The 19,944-nt window shown below is 39.0% G+C and overlaps 1 protein-coding gene across 1 annotated transcript in view; it reads left to right on the top strand.

The window, feature by feature from the left end:
- The first annotated feature begins 18,535 nt into the window (after positions 1-18,535).
- Positions 18,536-19,944, top strand: part of LOC126162497 (ER membrane protein complex subunit 4) — a 40,281-nt gene continuing 38,872 nt past the window's right edge. Inside the window, exon 1 of the mRNA XM_049919046.1 lies at positions 18,536-18,709. Within this exon, the coding sequence (XP_049775003.1) occupies positions 18,630-18,709 (80 nt within the window). The 5' untranslated portion in view covers positions 18,536-18,629. The remainder of the gene's footprint in view (positions 18,710-19,944) is intronic.

Raw genomic sequence — 19,944 nt, 5'->3', positions numbered from 1 at the left:
TCGACTAATAAAATCGTCAGAAGATCAAAACAGACTGCAAAACGATTTAGAAGAAATATCGGAATGGTGCGAAATGTGGCAGTTGGCCTTAAATAACGAAAATTGTGAGGTCATCCACATGAGTGCTAAAAGGAGCTCGTTAAATTTCGGTTACACGATAAATCAGTCCAATCTAAAAGCCGTAAATTCAACTAAATACCTAAGTATTACAATTACGAACAAATTAAATTGGAAGGAGCACATAAAAAATGTTGTGGGGAAGGCTAACCAAAGACTGCGTTTTATTGGCAGGACGCTTAGAATATGTAACAGACCTACTAAGGAGACTGCCTACACTACGTGCTTGTCCGTCCTCTTTTAGAATACTGCTGTGCGATGTGGGATCCTTACCAGGTAGGACTGATGGAGTACATCGAAAAACTTCAAAGAAAGGTAGCACGTTTTCTATTATCACGAAATATGGGAGAGAGTGTTACAGAAATCATACAGGATTTGGGATGGACATCATTAAAAGAAAGGCGTTTTTCGTTGCGACGGAATCTTCTCACGAAATTCCAATCACCAACTTTCTCCTCCGAATGCAAAAATATTTTGTTGACAGCGACTTACATAGGGAGCTCGATGAAATAAGGGAAATCAGAGCTCGTACGAAAAGATATAGGTGTTCATTCTTTCCGTGTGCTATAAGAGATTGGAATAATGGCACTTAAATGTGATTTGCAGAGTATCCATATAGATGTAGATGTAGATTGTCACCCGATATTCATGTGTACCGATTACGTCGCCATCTATCATCAAATGAAAGAAATGTTTCATTCAAAAGTTACACATTTTTGCACGGAGAATCCAAAACCACAATAAAAATAGAGTTTTTCAGTTAAGATTTCAAAATCATTCCCGCCCTCCCGCCACCACGGGTGGTGCATTTTGTTAATAGGTGTCCGTCTTCGAGGTGAACATTGTTTATTATCACTTTTTTTTTAATTCGATGTGTATTTCGCCGAATATTCCGGCAAGTAGTTTTAAACGCCTCACCCTGTATAATCAATCTGAAACCTTCCAGTGTCTCCAGGCCTCTCCCACATATACAACCTTCTTTCATGATTCTTAAACCAAGTGTTAGTTATGATTAAATTATGCTCTGTTCAAAATTCTACCAGGCGGCTTCCTCTTTCATTCCTTATCCCAGTCCGTATTCACCTACTACTTTTCCTTCTCTTCCTTTTCCTACAATCGAATCAACTTCCCCATGACTATTAAATTTTCGTCCCTCTTAACTATCTGAAGAACTTCTTTTATCACAACATACATTTCTTCAATCTCTTCATTATCTGCGGAATTAGATGGCATATAAAGTTGTACTACTGTGGTAGGTGTGGGCTTCGTGTCTATCTAGCCTACAATAATGCATACGCTATGCTGTTTTTAGTAGCTTCCTATTTTTTTTATTCATGATTAAATCTTCTCCTGCAATACCATTACTTGATTTTGTATTTATAACCTTGTATTCACCTAACTATAAGTCTTTTTCCCCCTGCCATCGAACTACACTAATTCCCAATGCATCTAACTTTAACCTATGCATTTCCCTTTTAAATTTTCTAACCTACATGCACAGTTAAAGGCTCTGTTAGTCCACGATCCGATCTGTAGAACGCCAGTTTTGTTTCTCCTGACGATGATGTTCTCCTGAGTATTTCCCACCTGTAGATTCAAACGGGGGAACTATTTTAGCTCTAGAATATTTTACCCAAGAGGACGCTATTATCGTTTAACCATATAGTAAAGCAGCATGCCATCAGAAAAAATTCTAGCTGTAGTTTCCCCTCGCTTTCAGCTGTTTGAAGTACCAGCACAGCAAGGTCGTTTTGGTTAATATTACAAGGCCAGATCAGTCAGTCATCCAGACTGTTGCCCCTGCAACTACTGAAAACTCTGCTGCTCCTCTTCAGGAACCACATATTTGTCTTTCCCCTCAATAGATCCCATCCATTGCGGTTGCACCTCTTGTATGGCTATCTATTTCTGAGGCATGCAAGCCTGCCCATCAATGACAAGGTCCATGGTTCATGGGGGTGTTTGAGTTATTAATGCTTAAAACCTCCAAAATTATGCTAATTTTGTTACTTTTAAAACCTTAAAATCACTATTCTCAACAACTATTTGACTTACAGTCCTAAAATTTGTACCATTTCAGTCAGTTTCTTATAAGCTTTCAAAGGATATGCTAATTGGCAAGATTCATAATGGTGCTAAATTTTACCAGATCAAATAATTTTTAATTTTGGAAATTCCAAAGTGGTTTTTTTTGTTTCGAAATAATGTATATAAGTCCTACATTATTTGTTAATGTGTGTGCTAAATTTCATGATGATGTTTCAGAGGAAACATATTAACATTAATTTTATTTTACTGGTAAGTGCTTTGGGCTTGTGCTAGATTTGTTACTGGCAGGTTTGAAAAGCACACACTTCTTACAGCCACACATCAGGAACTCAAACGGGAATCGCTGGATGGAAGGCGGCATTCTTTTCAAGGAACAATATTGAGAAAATTTAGAGAATCATCATTTGAAGCTGACAGCAGATTAATTATTTTGCCTCCAACATACATTGAACTTAAGGACCATGATACGAGAAATTAGGGCCCATATGGAGGCATATAGACAGTCGTTTTTCCCTCTCTCTATTTGTGAGGGGAACAGGAAAGGAAATGACTATTAGTGGTGTAATGGTAAGGGGTACCCTCTGCCACATGCTGTACAATGGATTGCAGAGTATCGTGTAGATGTAGATGTAATATCTAAAAAAAAAAAAATGAGGCTGTCAAATCATTATTTGTTATTTAGTGACAATTTATTACATTATTAGAATTATACACTTAAATTTAAATTCACATTAGGTTTTTCCACATCAGCTGCAAAGATCCTTTAACAAACACCATGGCAACACATTCCCAAAAAGGAATATGAAAAATTTATTTATACCTTTAGTTCAAAAATACGTTAATATTAATCATTATTATCATTTAAACAATGATGTACCTCTGTATACCATAGTATTTCAACCATTCAAGTTTTTTTGCAATAGTTTTATTATCATGGGTGGCAACAAATAAGCATCTGCCTGCTAACAGAAGCGATACAGGTGGCAGACGACATCTTAAAGTAAGCATATGCCATATAGTTGCAATAGCAAAAAACCAACTTAGTGTAGGTAGCAGCTCCTCAAACAGGCCCTGAAGAGTGCTATCACCAAGTGAGTAACCGTACAGTGTAAACTGATATGCATATTTGTGAATGATACTGTTTAAGTAATTGTTTTGTATCGTTTTATAGATTTCCTTAGGGAGATTATGTTATCTGAAATGTTAGTTGGGTTGGGTTGGGGTTGTTTGGGGGAAGACACCAAACAGTGAGGTCATTAGTCTCATCAGATTAGGGAAGGATGGGAAAGGAAGTCGGCCATGCCCTTTCAAAGGAACCATCCCAGCATTTGCCTGGAGCAATTTAGGGAAAACACGGAAAATCTAAATCAAGATGGCTGGACGTGGGATTGAACTGTCGTCCTCCCAAATGAGAGTCCAGTGTGCTAACCACTGTGCCACCTCACTCAGTGAAATGTTAGTGTACATGGTCATGGCTTTAGTATTAAGTCAGAATCATTAGGCAGATCCCCCCAAGATGGGTTTAGGTGGCGAAGTTACCACGCTTTTCATATCATGTGGAGGTTCTAGAAGAAGTCTCTTACTCAGTCTTCTGAGGGGGGGGGGGGGGGGGGGGAGTTGGGTTGTTTGGAGAAGAAGACCAGACAGCAAGGTCATCGGTCTCATTGGATTAGGGAAGGACGGGGAAGGAAGCCGGCCATGCCCTTTCAAAGGAACCATCCTGGCGTTTGCCTGGAGCGATTTAGGGAAATCACGGAAAACCTAAATCAGGATGGCCGGACGCGGGATTGAACCGTCGTCCTCCCAAATACGAGTCCAGTGTGCTAGCCACCGCGCCACTCATCCTTCTGAACTTAGTGTAGTAGCGTGTGGTGGAATTCGGAGCTTATTGGCAAGAATAGCATCAGATGGACGAGACATAAATGCTACTTGTATATCCACAGACTATTTATGCAGAGATAATCCAAAGAAGAAGATATAATTAATTGCCAGTTCCAAGCTAGTGTGTCTGGGTAACCTTACGCACTACACTAAATCAAGGTACATTATATAAGCTACGAAATACTACTGAAGTAACGATGTTACTTCAAGCCACAAAAGTAGGCTGCTGATTCTTCATCTTTTGGCATTTCTCGCTAGAGGCTTGAAGATAGGTCACCATCAGTGCAAAAGACGGAAGTATATTATTTATTTGTGCAGTCAGTATAATGTGAACTTTACAACAGGAAGACTTATTCTTCTGTAAAAGGCATGTTCTAACTGCTGTGTAAAAGTTAAGTAATATATGTGTGACTATTGGTTAAAACAAAAATTTTATTTCATTGAGTTTATTTGCGTATTTAGTAGTAATTCGTTTTTCGTGCTAAACGTATATTACAAACCTTGTAATTTTCAGTGGTTATAAAGCTGGTATAGTATTTTGTAATATAAAGCATTGCAATTATGTACATGAAGACAAGTTTGTGCAACCAACCATAAATATTTACTGTCTAAATTCTTTAAAAAAATGTAATGTGTAACAGATACTGGACGCCAGGAGATGACGACGAAAGGTATTGTGACTTTATATTTTTCCTAGTAGAAAATACCTCGCTGGATTACAGTCTACACAGTTTCGTGAATTATGTGACAAACGTAATTTTCTGTTCACTTAAAGTAAAGGATAAAGTGATATTTTACTTTGAAAGTGTAACTTTTCAAAAAGTGGCTTGTCATTCAGAAAGTCCAACATCTGCTTTAATATTCACATGTGCTGTAAATGCAACTAGTCTTTTACTTGAAAGAAACACAAATTTAATGTTTACAGATACACATTCAGGAAGCGACCATGACAGTAGCTAAGCATCCTGAATCTCTGCAGGTGCTATTACTTTAATATTTCACTATACATTTTTGTAGATGTTTAAGCTCCTGAGAGATATTTTGCGTGGATATAAATACCAATATCCCCACAAGGCAACCTTGTGTCTATATATTGTCCATGTTAGTCCATAAAGTTACATAATTGTCACCTCATAGTACCAACTACAACACCTTCCTAAGTAACGATATGCCAACGCTATTGACTGGCTTAAATATTTCTCAGAATATGACAGAATATGTGCAGCGGGTTAACAAGTGCTAGTGATTCTATTACTCATAATAATACGTACAATGTGCATGTAATAATCAGCATAGTACATTCGGAATGGACCATTCTTTTGTTGAAAGCAGAAACGAATGCAACAAAATGACAAATAAAGATAAACTTAACGATTATGATTTTACATAAATGTAAAGGTCTAATCATAAGTTTCCAAAGTTTACAGCATCTAGTAATGTACTATCATGCTCAAAAGTATCCAAACGACCTGAATTGCGTTCTTCCTGATTTGCATGTGGCCTGCAGATCCGCTAATCTCGTTTTGGTACAGTTGCTTGACTATGCAAAATGTTTACTACAAGTAACCACTAGAAAGAAATGCTCTGTATGGCAATAACTCCAGACGTAAAGTAATACCACGATGCTACAAATATCAGGGAACACCCGAGACAGTCCTTAGCACTTATAAACTCAAATTTATTAGAAAAAACGTCATTTCTAACGTGTTTGCGGTCTTATTAGTAACGGACACAAATAATGACCAAACTCTAACACATCAATCATACTTGCATTCTCACTATCTAAAGGATTTTCCAACCATCTGTTAATCATTGTTCGCTTGGCGAATGCATTTTCATAAACTGATTAATGAACTAACTAATTGGGAATACCATGATTAACAGCATGAAATGATCTATTGAGACATCACCATCAACAATGTATCACAAATAATTTCAGAGTATTCATGATAGCAAATTCATCTATGTGCTGTTCGAAAACCACCCACTGTACTTGTTATCTAACACAAAATGACATTAAAAATGAAAGTTAATGATGAGCAGCCAGTTGTGCACATGTCTGTGACATGATGTGACATGATCGATTCTTTTGTTCCAGATATGGATCGAAACCGAATAGTAACTAAGCAAACAATTCGTACCTGACGACACTCGATCACATCTCTGACTGTCACTCCTGACTAACCATAAGGAGATGTGGTACTAACCTCGATATATCTAATCTCGATGTATCGGAGACGTGTCGATATTGAATTTTCGCTTCATTCCCTTCCTCTGAAAGCCCAAAACCTTAACATTTCGAAGAAAACCCGCCGTTATATCGAAGTTTTTGGAAGGCACAAGAAGGGTAGATTTTACGTATGTAAGCCGAAGTTCAGTGGACGAAAACTCTTCATATCGAAGTCACCTCTTTATATCGAAGTCTTTCATATGATACCTCTGTATATCGAAGTGGGCGTGAACAGAGAAATCCCAATCCTTTACCTTCCTGTATCGATGCGTCAGTGAGATCGGCACTGCTTTGCAGTTCCCACGCCCTCCGTGCAGGTGCAGTTTGAAGCAGTGTTTATTTTTATTGACTGTGAGCCGTAAGTGGCAGCCATGGGTTCTAAGCATGATTATTATACCATGATTACTACGTCTCCTGTAATAAAAATGACATGACTATAAAGTAACAGAGGAATTAGAAGTATGGCAACAGAGAGAGGTGAGTAAGATGGCGGATTCACCACCTTAGCCTCTGCATAATTCGCCATCTTAACTGCAGTCGACATTTTGGATACAGACTTAAACTGGCAAAGAACAATGTCATTAAACCGTTATGAGAACAACATTAAATCTAGAAGGAAGTACTACTTACATGATACTTATTTAAACAGTAGGCAAAACTACTACAAAACCAGTGTTCGCTTTGAAGCCTCTGTTCTCAACAAAACAAAACGACCAAGTGAGTCTAGTTCAACAGACACGTCAACAGGACATGCTAATGACATAATGCCATAGTACATGTATCATCATCTGTAGAGTTATCAGAGAAATTCAAAATTCGTCATCCTCATCAACTTACCCTACCTTCTCCTAATCTGCCTTTTATACAGTATCTCATTGAAGTTTCGTCTATATCGCCCCTCATTCAGTTTCTTCGTTTTATTAATAATCATAAATCCATACTGCGAGATATTCCATCAATCCTTGCATATGGTTACGAATTCATTGAATAACATGTCACTTTCTACATGAGTTTGGTAAATATGCTTTAAATTCGGACTTTCCAGCTTGAAATCTATAATAAGCTTGCATTTTCCTGGATCAACTGCTTTGGGATCCTTGAGTATGTCTGGTTCAAATAAAATACACTGTTCAGGAAGAACATTATGACCACCGACCTACTATGACATAAACCCATCCAGGCGATAGCAGTGTCACCTGTTGAAGAATGACTGCTAGTCAGACACACGCACAGTGTATGTAATACCAGTGAGTATACTGTCCATGTGTAGGATGCGGAAGGCACACGGTCTATCTGAGTTTGACCAAGGTCAGATTGTTATGGCCTGGAAATGGCACGATTTTGCAGGTGTTTGAGGAGGGCTGTGGTTAGTGTCTTCAACACATGGTGAAATCAAGGTGAAACCACGTTGTGGGGTTGGGCAGGCAACCCCTCAGTACAGGTGTCGGACATCATATGCTGGGCAGACTGGTAAAACATGACAGGTGGCAAAATTGTGTCGGAACTGACATCAGACTTTAATGTTGACCAAAGTACAAGCTTGTCTGAACACACAGTGCGCCAAACATAACTAACAATGGGCCCCCACAGCCAACAACCTTGTAAATGTAAATGTTAATACCATGACATCGGCAACTATGACTGAAATGAGCATGTAACCATCGGCATTGGTCATTGATGCAGTGACAGAACATTGTATCGTCTGATGAATCCTGATACTTTCTTCATCATGCCAACAGGAGGGCGCAAATCTGTCATCTTCCACGAGAACAGCTCCATGACACCTGTACTGTGGGATGGAGACAAGCTGGCAGCAGCTCCATTAGGCCTATGCTGTAGGGAACATTCATGTGGGCATCCATGGGTACAGTGGAGCGTGTGTAAGGCACACTGGTTGGAGACCATGTACAACCCTTCATGACGGTCATGTTTCCTGACAGCAGTGGCGTTTTTTTAACAAGATAATACGCCATGTCATAACGCAAGGAGTGTGATGAAGTGGTTTGAGGAACACAGTGATGAGTTATAATTGATGTGCTCACCCCCCCAGCTCTCCAGATCTGATCCCGATCGAACACATCTGGGATGTGATTGAACATAGAGTCAGAGCTCATCGCACCCCTATCCAGAATTATTGAAATTAGGTGACGTGTGTGCTGATGTGGTGCCAACTCCCTCCAGCGATCTACCAAGGCCATATTGCTTCCTTGCCATGAGGCAGCCCCACTGTCATCCATGCAAAAGGTGGACATAGCGACTATTAGGTTGGTGGTCAAATCATACTAGCTGATTAGTGTATATCGACTTGCATATGACGACCAAAGCAGAAATATTTTCTAATCTCATCCAGGTTTTCCATTGTGACATCGTCAAGTATGAACACACTGTTTGGCTTTGCTTTCTCGGATGGTGGAATATCTCTATTTTCGCTTAATGTCTGTTACATCACCCCTTCCATGGCGTGCAAAATCTCCTGCAATAGCTAATGTTTCGGCTGAAGTAGGGTTTCTGAAAAAATGTATATGTGATCGAAGCAGACACCTTCAGGATGTGTTAACAATGCTAGAACTAAATTAGTTTCTCCACAGCCTGAAGACTCCACAATTAAATCGCAAATGTAATCGCAAAGTAATGACCCTTTCTTCTTCTTCCTCCTCCAGTTTCCAGTGTCATCACTAACAGTCCAGTCGGTTACCACAAAACTGTTGTGAAGGGGCTACTTCGTCCACTCCGCCATAACAACAGCCATCCACTCCGCCATAACAACAGGTAGATGTTCACATTGACATACAGGGCGCTTTATAGGGGACCACACAGTAAACTTATAAACACTAACATTTTGCAGAGTATATGAACAGACTTAAGTAAGAGAGCAGTTTTTTGCCTACATGTGGGACTCTTGGCTCATACATTTGCCACCACCAGTCCAAAGCAACCTGTATCATACAATTGAGCGACGGTTTCTTCTGATGGATGCAGAGTTCAGCGAGCAGACTCCAAAAGCTTATTGCACATTGTCTCCCTAGAACTAGTGAACATGCAATTGTCACCTTAGTCAACAGTCTACACCATACTATGACTTGTGTACATTAGATTTTCAATCATCTTTTCCTGCAGATGGAAACACTATCTGCCGTTAAATACTGTAACGGTTCCAGGGAAGTCACCTACTGTGTCAATATGATCCCCCAGCATTATTGATGGCGAATGAACGTTGCTGTGCAACAGTGCTGAAGTTGCATGGATGTATCACGTAGTCAGTACCACTTATCAACAGATAATATACCTTTAATCTCATGAAATCGTGGATATGCAATAAGTCCAACGGATAAAACTCTCAGTCAGATATCATATCAACATTGGTGCATTTACAGCCTGCATTGTTTAAACTGTTGCTACTGTTAGGCAACATAATTATCACATCATGTGGTCTCTTCAACTCACCTGCTGCTGCTGCTATATGCCTTGACTTCTTAGTACTTTGCTGGTTCTCTCACAACTGAATGAGCTATTTATCGATCACTGTTTATACACATTTTTGCAACAGTGTGAGCAACTTTAAAAAAACTATAAATAATTGTTATTCTGGCCACTACGACCAGTTCATCCCCAGAATTAACAAGGTGATGATCATTTGTGAAGTGACTGTGCTTGTTGTTAACTTAAGTGAAGGCAGTGAGTGTATACTGGAAGACAGACTCACTGATGTGTCGACCATTACATCTCTATTTAGTGACTGCAGAACTTCAGTGTACTCATTATGACTGCTTAACCTACACATTCTGGACTTCCTGAATATGTTACATTGATTCAGCTGAAGGATTATGGGTTCTAAGAGGATGATAAGTGGCTTACTACAGTATATTCCACCTTTAAGTGGCTGAAATCACGAAATATTTGTGGAGCGCTTATGGACATTTATAGGAAACTTACTGAAACATGTAACAGATTAAAATAATTAAATGCAGTGGGTTGTTTCCTCTTTCTTACACAGCTTATAACTTAGCTGTGTGAAATTTCACATAGATTTAAGTTACTACCTCAAGTGTTTAAAAGGGATGAACTTCTTTCTCTGTACATTATGATGTAAATGCTTGATGCCAGTTCGATGGTCTCCAGCTATTAAACTGCATTATGTTGGTAGTAAAATGGAAAACAATAAATGATTTTTTCCTGTTCAGTGTGTGTATTTATTTTGTAGATGTTTACCAATGAGAGACGCTGGACGTTGCTCAGTCACTCTGACTATTGCAGGGTGCCTTATGAGATGCTCACAAAGTGTGGGCTGTTTATCAGGGAGCTGATAACCACCTGCCTGTGGCTGTCTCAATGTGCACTTCTTGTATAACATTCATTCAATTCTCATTGACTTGCTGACAGCATCCTGGTTGGCATTACTTACATCTCCAGGGAGGTGGTACTAACGTCTCCAGGGAGGTAGTACTAACACCCCAAGGATATGGGTAGCAGTGAGCCGGGGGCGGCGGCTATAGCAGCTGCAGTAGCCTAGCAGTGGCCTGGGGATGGCACACTGAGCCCTGGTATGGGGAAGCTATACATTCTTCCATTCAGTGGTCAGATAGGACATGTGTGTGCGGGAGTAGAAGGGGGGGGGACTGAAAGAACAACAACTCTTTATGCACAGAAATCGTTCTTTATTGACTTTTAGGTACAATGCATAGTGGCTGCACAGAATTTGAAAAATAACAGCCGTCTGTAGGACTTAAACTCAGCCTGAATGGCATACAAGCCGACAGGTGGCATTACCCACATAGGAATTCCATCTGTGAATTCACCCTCGACAGTCTTTACAGGTCTTAAAGATACACACTTTGGCACAGGGGGTATACAGCAATTTATTTGTTGCTCCACTTGGTTTATTGTAACATTATTTTTTATCAAATATTCTACTAACTCATACTGTAGGTATTAGATGCGGTTGCCAATGACACCATCTTTCTGTGGCATTCGTTATTGCACAGTACTTATCACCTAATTTCACAACTCTCTAATATTTTAAATATATTAATTCTAACATCACCTCACGTAAATATCAGCTATTGTGACTTCATGGCCTAGTACTTGAATGTCAGTAAAAATATGGGAAGCATCATACTCGTCCTACATCTTATTCTTTATATAACCGACCATACTGCTCATATTTTCCCACTCGAATCATGACTATTGAACTTTAGAACCAACACGTTGCGCGTTTTCAATTTTAATAACCACAGCACAGTCTTCATCAGGATCCAGACCCTCATTTAGACGTTTAGATCCACATGCAGTAATGTTGTTTGTGCTTGTGAGCTATAGTACTGTTTATGGAGATCATTCCTGCAGTTCTGTGAGCTGCAGTGGTGATGGTCGCTGCTGCTGCTGATGCAGCACAGGATACTTGAATGAAGATGGCTGCACAGTATTGCTGAAAGATACCAAGTCCAATATATCAGGAACACCATCTGCAGCTGTTGCTGCTGTGGCATTATGACCAATAGTATGTGGTTGTCCTAATCCAGTAGCTCTGCTACCACAGGTTCAGGTGTGCACTGTGTTGAAGAAACAATAACAAATCATAAGTATATATTCTAATTTATATTTGTTAGTAACGATAGTAATAATTAGTATTTGATACTTACTTGCAGTCTCATTCCTCATGGCAGAGGGTGCTGGCTGGCCACTGTTGCTGGCACTGGCAATTCACCATCTTCTCAAAATGGAGTTCAGACATGGGGCTTGGAATACTGGATTCATAATATAACAGAGGGAGGGGAGATGAGAGCTAATTTCCTATTGGTCCATTGGCATTTCCGACAGTTTATTATGCTTCCATTGGCTGAGAGGTGTTTTCCGTCATTTTTATGTCAGATGATGACTATCGAATTTTGTCATGCCCTTGGATGAAAATTACACAGTTGCTGGGTGATTCCCCTGGGTGACCTTGAACAATTCTCAGTGTTTCCACAAAGGGTGAGGGAGATGGGGTAGCCTTGGATGTAAGTCGGCCAAGTGTTTACTCTGACACCATACACACAGTGCTATCCTACTATTGTAAACCAAAATTTAACATATCAAGCAAATACACATAAACAAAGTAGAACTCCTCATAAAATAAATACTTGTGAATAACACAAAACACTTATTCCACTTGTGCCATCCACTCCCCAAATTCTCATTCCTGTGGTATTTCAGACAACATCTAAGAAACCCAAATTCTCTCTACACTATCGCTTTCATAGCCGTCAAGCATACGATAATGTGTATGTAGCTTTCATGGATGTGATCTGTCTTTACCTCCTCTTACTGTCCCCACATGCTGGTAACGGCAGCAGTGAATTTGGCATGCCCCGGAAAATATGTACATTTCTGATATGTATGCCTTTGTTTGTGTCATAAGCTGTACCTTAATGCTCACTGGAAAGACACTTCAATTACTTGGTATAGATCTTGATACCGAGTGACGAATTGCTTCATTTTTCCCCTTTGGAGTGTATGGACTCATTTACATCACCATTTGCCATACCTAATACTCCAGTAGTTTTCAGCTGCACAGTCCCATTTGCTCCTGACATTAGATAGTCTTTCCATTGGGTTTCCATGCATACTTCCACACTTTTCATAACGCCCTTGCAAAATTTCACACTGGTTATCCATTCTTTGCTACTCTATGTTTGATAATCACAAATAATAAACACCATTTTCCGACCATACACTACTGATATGGTGACAGGCCTGTACTTTCATGGATGTTAGAATTACAGGCAATGACAACATATGGCAACAGAATAGTCAAATCATTGTACTGGATATTTACATAGCGACTTAGTATTTTTCCTACTCCAATGCACCCTCTGTTGTGCCATTTGCCTGAGGATGTAATGGGTTTTCCTCGTGTTATGAATACACAATAGATGAAACAATTACTTCGTCAGTTCCGATATGAAAATTGTGTGCTGATCTATGGTTAACGTTTATAGAACACCAAACTTCAGTAACCCATTATTATCCATTTCCTGTGCTAGGATAAAACGTAAATGTCGTGTGACTGGAGCCTCCCATTGGGTAGACGGTTCGCTGGGTGCAAATCTTTCGATTTGACGCCACTTCGGCGACTTGTGCTTCGATGGGAATGAAATGATGATTATTAGGATAACACAACACCAAGTCCCTGAGCGGAGAAAATCTCCGACCCAGCCAGGAATCGAACCTGGGCCCTTAGGATTGACATTATGTTACGCTGACCACTCAGCTACTGGGGGCAGACTGTGATAGTATGATGGCTTGTTGATCAGGATAGCTACCATTACTATTTTTCGTGAAAAGTGATCTATTATAGCCAGAATACAATAGTACTCCAATGGCATTTGTCCAGAAGGTCATAAAATGTCCATACCAATCATTTCAGAAATCTTACTAGCTTCTGGTAACCTTCACAGTGGAATATGCTGATAACTCAGCCTGCTATGCACATAGTTCACAGATCTTAACGTACTGTTCCACGCTTTGTATATGCCTATGTCACTAGGAATATTCAGCTCTTCTGTGGTTCTACAGCCCCCATGACCAGATAATATGTGATCATGTCCCTGCTTTAACACTTCTTCCTGCAATGTGAGTGGAACCACAACATGTGGTCGAACCTTTGTCATCTTACATGATACACCATATCCTCATCAGCAGTCTGTACTTATTGCCACTCTGCAAGGGAGTGACCTACTCTCCTTTTATTCATTTGTTTATTTTATTTTACATGTCTAGCTCCATAGGCCCTACTTGAGTAGCAAATCTCCATGGTCATGGAATTTGTCAGTACATGAAATTGCGACAGAAGTGTAATAATAAATAAAATTAAATAAAATGTTTATTAATCCTAAAAAGATGACAAGCCAAAAAGTTTAGATAAACACAATCAACAATATAATACAGGAATCAGCTTAACTCTTCAAGGATCTCCTCAGCGGAATAGATGGAGTGGCTCATGAGGAAACACTTCAGTTTCTATTTAAGAGCCTGCGGATCACTAATAAGATTTTAGAATTTTTGTGATAGCTTATTGAAAATGGATCCAGCAGAATACTGCACGCACTTTCTACACAAGTGTCAAGGAAGTGCAATCCAAATGCAGATTGAATTTCTGCCCAGTATTAACTGAAAGAAAGCTGCTAGTTCTTGAAAATAAGCTAATATTGTTAAACAACTTTAAAGAATATACGTATTCAGAGGTCAAAGTCAAAATACCCAGACTAATGAACAGGAGTCAACAAGAGGTTTGTAAACTTACACCACTCATTTTTTGTATGTTCATCCTTCTCACTAGAGGTTTGAGGGACTTTGGCCACTCACTCATGTAATAAAATGAAACACCTACAGCTGTTCTTTCGATGTTATTTGTTATATGGCTACCAGTTTCAGTGCTTCAGTGCACTGACGCTGAGGGGGTTAACTCCAATCGTATACATGATTCCATCTGTGGCCAACAGCTAAGAACTGGTTTCCACAGACTACCTGTAATAATGATGTCGTGTCACCAAACATCAACTACCAACTAGTACTGGAGCAGTATTTATACTGACTCCTCTAGGTTCTCTTATGACAATGTGCCACTTCTGAGCATGTAGAGGGATCAAAACAGCGCAGCATGAGGTAACCTAGGAATCCACTGTGCCAGGGTGGTGGTGTGCCTCATGTCGCCTCACTTCTCCAGCACGTACATAAGAATCATGCAGGCAGCAGGTTGGCCCATCTGCCTGTGGGTTGAGAAGTCCACTCTAGAAAGGCATTGCGGCAACAAGCATATTTCATTAACATATGCAAAGTACGTTGTTTAATATTATTCATAGGAACATGAATGACATTTTCTTAACCCAACAGTTTGAAATTACGTCCTTCTTAAAATAAAATGTAAATAATGGTATCCAATGAGTAGTTTACAAAAAAGGAAAGATTGTGTGTGTGTGTGTGTGTGTGTGTGTGTAAGTATAATCTAACTTCTGCACCATTTCAGTGCAGTAATGTGTTTATTGTAAATAAATATTACAGTAGTTGTAATACATGTTTATTACCTTATAAATAAATAAAAAACTTTTTTATTTTTAATTCAGTGCATTAGTATTTGTAAAATGACTCTTAATGTTCATTAAAAAAAATGACGATCATTCCACTTGGGACCTGTGGAATGGTACATTAGCTTATTTGTTTTAGTTGTAAATATTTGTCATGTATTGTTGTTCTTCTGACATGTTCCACATCCTGGAGGACCTCCTCACTACGGATCAATTGGAATGAAAGTAAATCTAATCTAATCTAATCTAATACCAATAAGATTGACACCTAAAGTTAAGAACCTGAAACAGAAAAAAGAAATACTAATGATTGGGGAAATCGTGTGGGATATAAACAAAAATAACCTTCAAAAATAATATATTAATACTTCTTGAAGGGGAGAAACAAGGAATGAAGTTTGGAAAATACATATTCACCTGTGCTTTGTTTCATAGATGTAGGCCTATAGAACTATAGTACATACAAGCAGTATGGCATGGTTCTGTTCTTCAGTATAGTACAGTAACTCTTCTGCATAAAACTATATGTAGACTCAGCAAATCTCCACTGATAATATGTCTCAACATGGAAAAGCGCTGTCATGATTAAGTTGTGCTGCAGGAGAAGGAAACTTCATTGTAAATATTAGTGCTGGATGTCAGGTGGGACTATTACAGTCAAGATTATGATCTACATCTACATATAAACTCCATAAGCCACCATATGGTGTGTGGTGGAAGGTAGCCTATAACACTACTAGCCACTTCCTTTCCTGTTTCACGTGCAAACATCACAAGAGAAAAAAGACTATATGCTCCATTATGAGCTCTGATTTCTCTTATCTTTGTGGTTCTTATTGTTATGTACATGCCAGCTCCCTAAATTTTCTCAATAGTGTTCCTCAAGAATGCGATCTTTACTCCAGGGATTCCTATTTGTGTTTGCAAAGCATCTCCATAACACTTGCATGTTGTTTCAAGGTTGAAACAGTAAAAAATTCAGCAGCCCACTTCCAAATTGCTTCAATGTCTTCCTTTAATCTGACCTGATACAGATCCTAAACACTCAAGTAATACTCAAGAACGATCGCAATAGTGTCCTATAAGTGAGCTTCTTAACAGATGAACCACATTTTCCTGAAATTCTCCCAATAATTCGAAGTCCATCATTCTCCTTCCTTAATACAATCTTTTCATGCTCATTCCATTTTATGCTGCTTTGAAATGTTACCACTAGATATTTAAACGATGTGACTCTGTCAAGCAGCACACTATTAATGCTGTATTTGAACATTATAGATTTGATTTTCCTACTCATCTGCATTAAATTACATGGTTCTACATTTAAAGCTAGCTGCCATTCATCACACAACTAGAAATTTTGTCTAAGTCATCTTGTAGCCTCCTAAAGTAACTCAGTGATGACACCCATCTCTACACCACAGCATCATCAGCAGTCAGCCACCGATTGCAGCTCACCCTGTTTGTTAGATCATTCATGTATATAAAAATTAACAGCAGTCCTGTCAGAGTTCCCTGGGGCATTCCTGACGATACTCTTGCCTCTGACGAACGCTCGCCATCGAGGACAACATACTGGATTCTGTTACTTAAGAAGTCTCCAAGCTTCTCACGAATTTGAGAACCTATTCCATATGCTCATACCTTCGTTAACATTCTACAATGGGGCACTGTGTCAAATGCTTTTCGAGAATCTAGAAATATGGACTCTTTCTGGTGGCTTTCATTTATAGTTCTGTGTGAGAAAATGGCACGAATTTGGCACGAGCGATGCTATCTATAGTCATGCCGATTCATGGACAGAAGCTTTACTATTTCAAGGAAATTTATTATATTCGAACCCAGCATATGTTCTAGAATTCTGCAGCAAAGAGATGTTGAGGATATTGGCTGTAATTTTGTGGGTCCGTTCTTTAACCCTTCATATATGCAGGAGTCAACTGCGCTTTTTTGCAGTCGCTTGGCAGTTTGCACTGGGTGACAGATTCGCGATAAATGCAAGTAATGGACCAGTGCCATAGAGTACTCTTTGTAAAACAGAATTGGGATTCCATCGAGATCTGGGGATTTATTTGTTTTCATTTCTTTCAGTTGTTTTTCTGTGCCAGGGATGCCTATTACTACGTCCTTTATATGTGAGTCTGTGTGTTGGTCAAATGATGATATGTTTGTATGATTCTCCTGCATGAATGATTTCTTAAACGCGAAATTTAAAACTTTGGCTTTTCTTTTGCTATCTTCTACTGCAACAGCAGACTGGTCAATGAGCGACTGGAGAGACGCCTTAGACTCACTTAGCGAATTTACGTAGGACCAGAATTTTCTCGGGTTGTAGGCAAGACCTTTTGCGAAGGTATGGCCATGGTAGTTGTAGGCTCTGCGCATCAGTCATTTTACTGATCTCTAGTAACTTTCGTCTGTCGTCATTTTCATGTTCTCTTTTAAAAAGAGTGTGCAGCGGCCTTTGATTCTTCAGCATTTTGCGAATTCCGTTGTTAAGTCACGGTGGCTCTTTTCCGCCCTTAATCCCCTTACTCAGGACATACTTCTCCAGAGTACGATATACAATCCGTTTAAACTTTGCCCATAATTCTTCTGTGTTCATCATACTGGAACTGAACGATGTCGTTTCATTGTTTAATTGGCATGCTTCATCCTCTTTCTAGCAGAAATACTCTCCCAGTCTTCATCACTGATTTATCAAATTCAGTAACCATAGTCACTATGACGACGTTATTATCACTACCACTGTCTCTATCCGTACTGATGCTGTCGGTAAAGTCAGTTCTGTTTGTAGCTAGAAGATCTAAAATATATCCACTGCATGTGGGCCATCGAACTAGCTGCTCAAGGCAGTTTTCGGAAAATGTGTTCAAAAGTACTTCAAAAGACTGTCTGCCTGTACACCTTGCAGTGAATCCATAGACGTTCTAGTCTACACGCGGTAGGTTAAAGTTGCCTCCAACTAATATTGCATGATCTAGATATTTGTCCGTCACTGACCGTACACTTTCTTTGAATGACTTTAAAACTGTCATGGCGGAAACGGGTGGTCGGTAAAAACATCGTACAATTAACTTCACTGGGAATCGTCGCCGCAATGAGCACTCCAGGGCGATGGTACCGACCGGAGATATAATTTGTGTAATTCGTTTTCTGAAATGGCTACCGCCAGGGTGACTATTTCTGCTGGTGCTAGATGCCTGTGGCGGTCGCAGACAACGAACGCATGCTGTTTAGTCAGATGAATCTCTGACGAGCGTGTTTGTTAATTTTTTGTTGGCAGTTGAATGGTACAGCTGACAGGAGGTATGGCTACTGCACGAGTTAACCATAGAAAATATAAATGGGCCTTGGACACTGGTTCCAGGTAATTTTCACAGTTGTTTGTAATTTCTTATTGCAACTATTGTCTTAAGGTGTGATTTTGCTTGGCAACTCTTTTGTAAGGTTTATAGTGCAAGAAGTCATTTGTTTACGGAACATAGCCGTAAAAGTTATGTTAAATGGGGTTAATGGTGGAAAAAAAGTTTTAATGCAACCTATATAAGAAGGAAAAAGGAAAATTTATCTAGGCTCTGGACTGCAATATACTGAACACAATTGAGAAATTCGTTTTTATCGGTGATTTATTTTTATGACTAACAGTATAAGTACTGTTGCATAAATAGCAAATTCATGTGACACGTTTGAAAAATTAGCCCTGCAGGAATCTAAATACAGTAAGTAGATACACAAAAAAATCTGGGGAAGATAACTTATGCTTTGTAGAGACCGTGAAGAATTGTTAGGTCGCTGAGGTAATAAACAACACAGTTGACTTACCTGTAATAGTGCATGTGCTGCATTAATGAGAACAACGTTCGTTCCACAACATTTACAACGTCGTTAGCTGTCATATTTAGTCCTGTTGCTATTACAGCTCACGAAGCATCCTTGTATTGTAGTCTTTGTTTACAACACTACACCATGCCAATTCGTAATGGAATCTAGGGACTATGTCAGTTTTCTCTACCCAAAGCACTACTTTGGTTGGTTTTGTTACTTTGTCGCACAGGTAATTGTGTTTAGTTATAAACTTTCTTTAGAACGTTAAAGGTGTTATTGTTATTAAGAATTGTGTTAAACAGTTAACTTAAAGACCTTTTCTACTGTAGTACAGGGTGTTGCATATGTTAATGCTCACATTTTGAAGTACTACAAATCACTTTATTTGAAAAGTGATGAAGAATAAGATTCACACATTTGTTATGAATACAAATTATTGTTACGGCTTTCCTAACAGTAATATGGGTCAAGTGTTAGTCTGTTCTGGTATTCCAACGATTATGTGATATTTATATATGGTGACATAAGTTGCCACATAAGTTCATCTTATTCATTCTAAAGTTATTTTTCTTCCTCTTATAGAATTTAAAAATTAACTACACAATTTTGCAGTGAAGTTATTGGACATTTAAAGGAACTGATAATACAAGAATTTGTTACTGTTAATCTTGTTAAAATGTTTATAGTTAGATCATTTTGTTGATGGCTCCTCAAACATCTTGAAAATTGCTGTGACTTGGATGGTTATCTTTGAAAACAACTCCTGTTTGTAGTTTG

Source organism: Schistocerca cancellata, chromosome 2, assembly GCF_023864275.1.
Source record: "Schistocerca cancellata isolate TAMUIC-IGC-003103 chromosome 2, iqSchCanc2.1, whole genome shotgun sequence".
NCBI lineage: Eukaryota > Metazoa > Arthropoda > Insecta > Orthoptera > Acrididae > Schistocerca > Schistocerca cancellata.
Note: the sequence above shows the minus strand (reverse complement) of the source record. Positions and strands in the feature narration are given on the sequence as shown.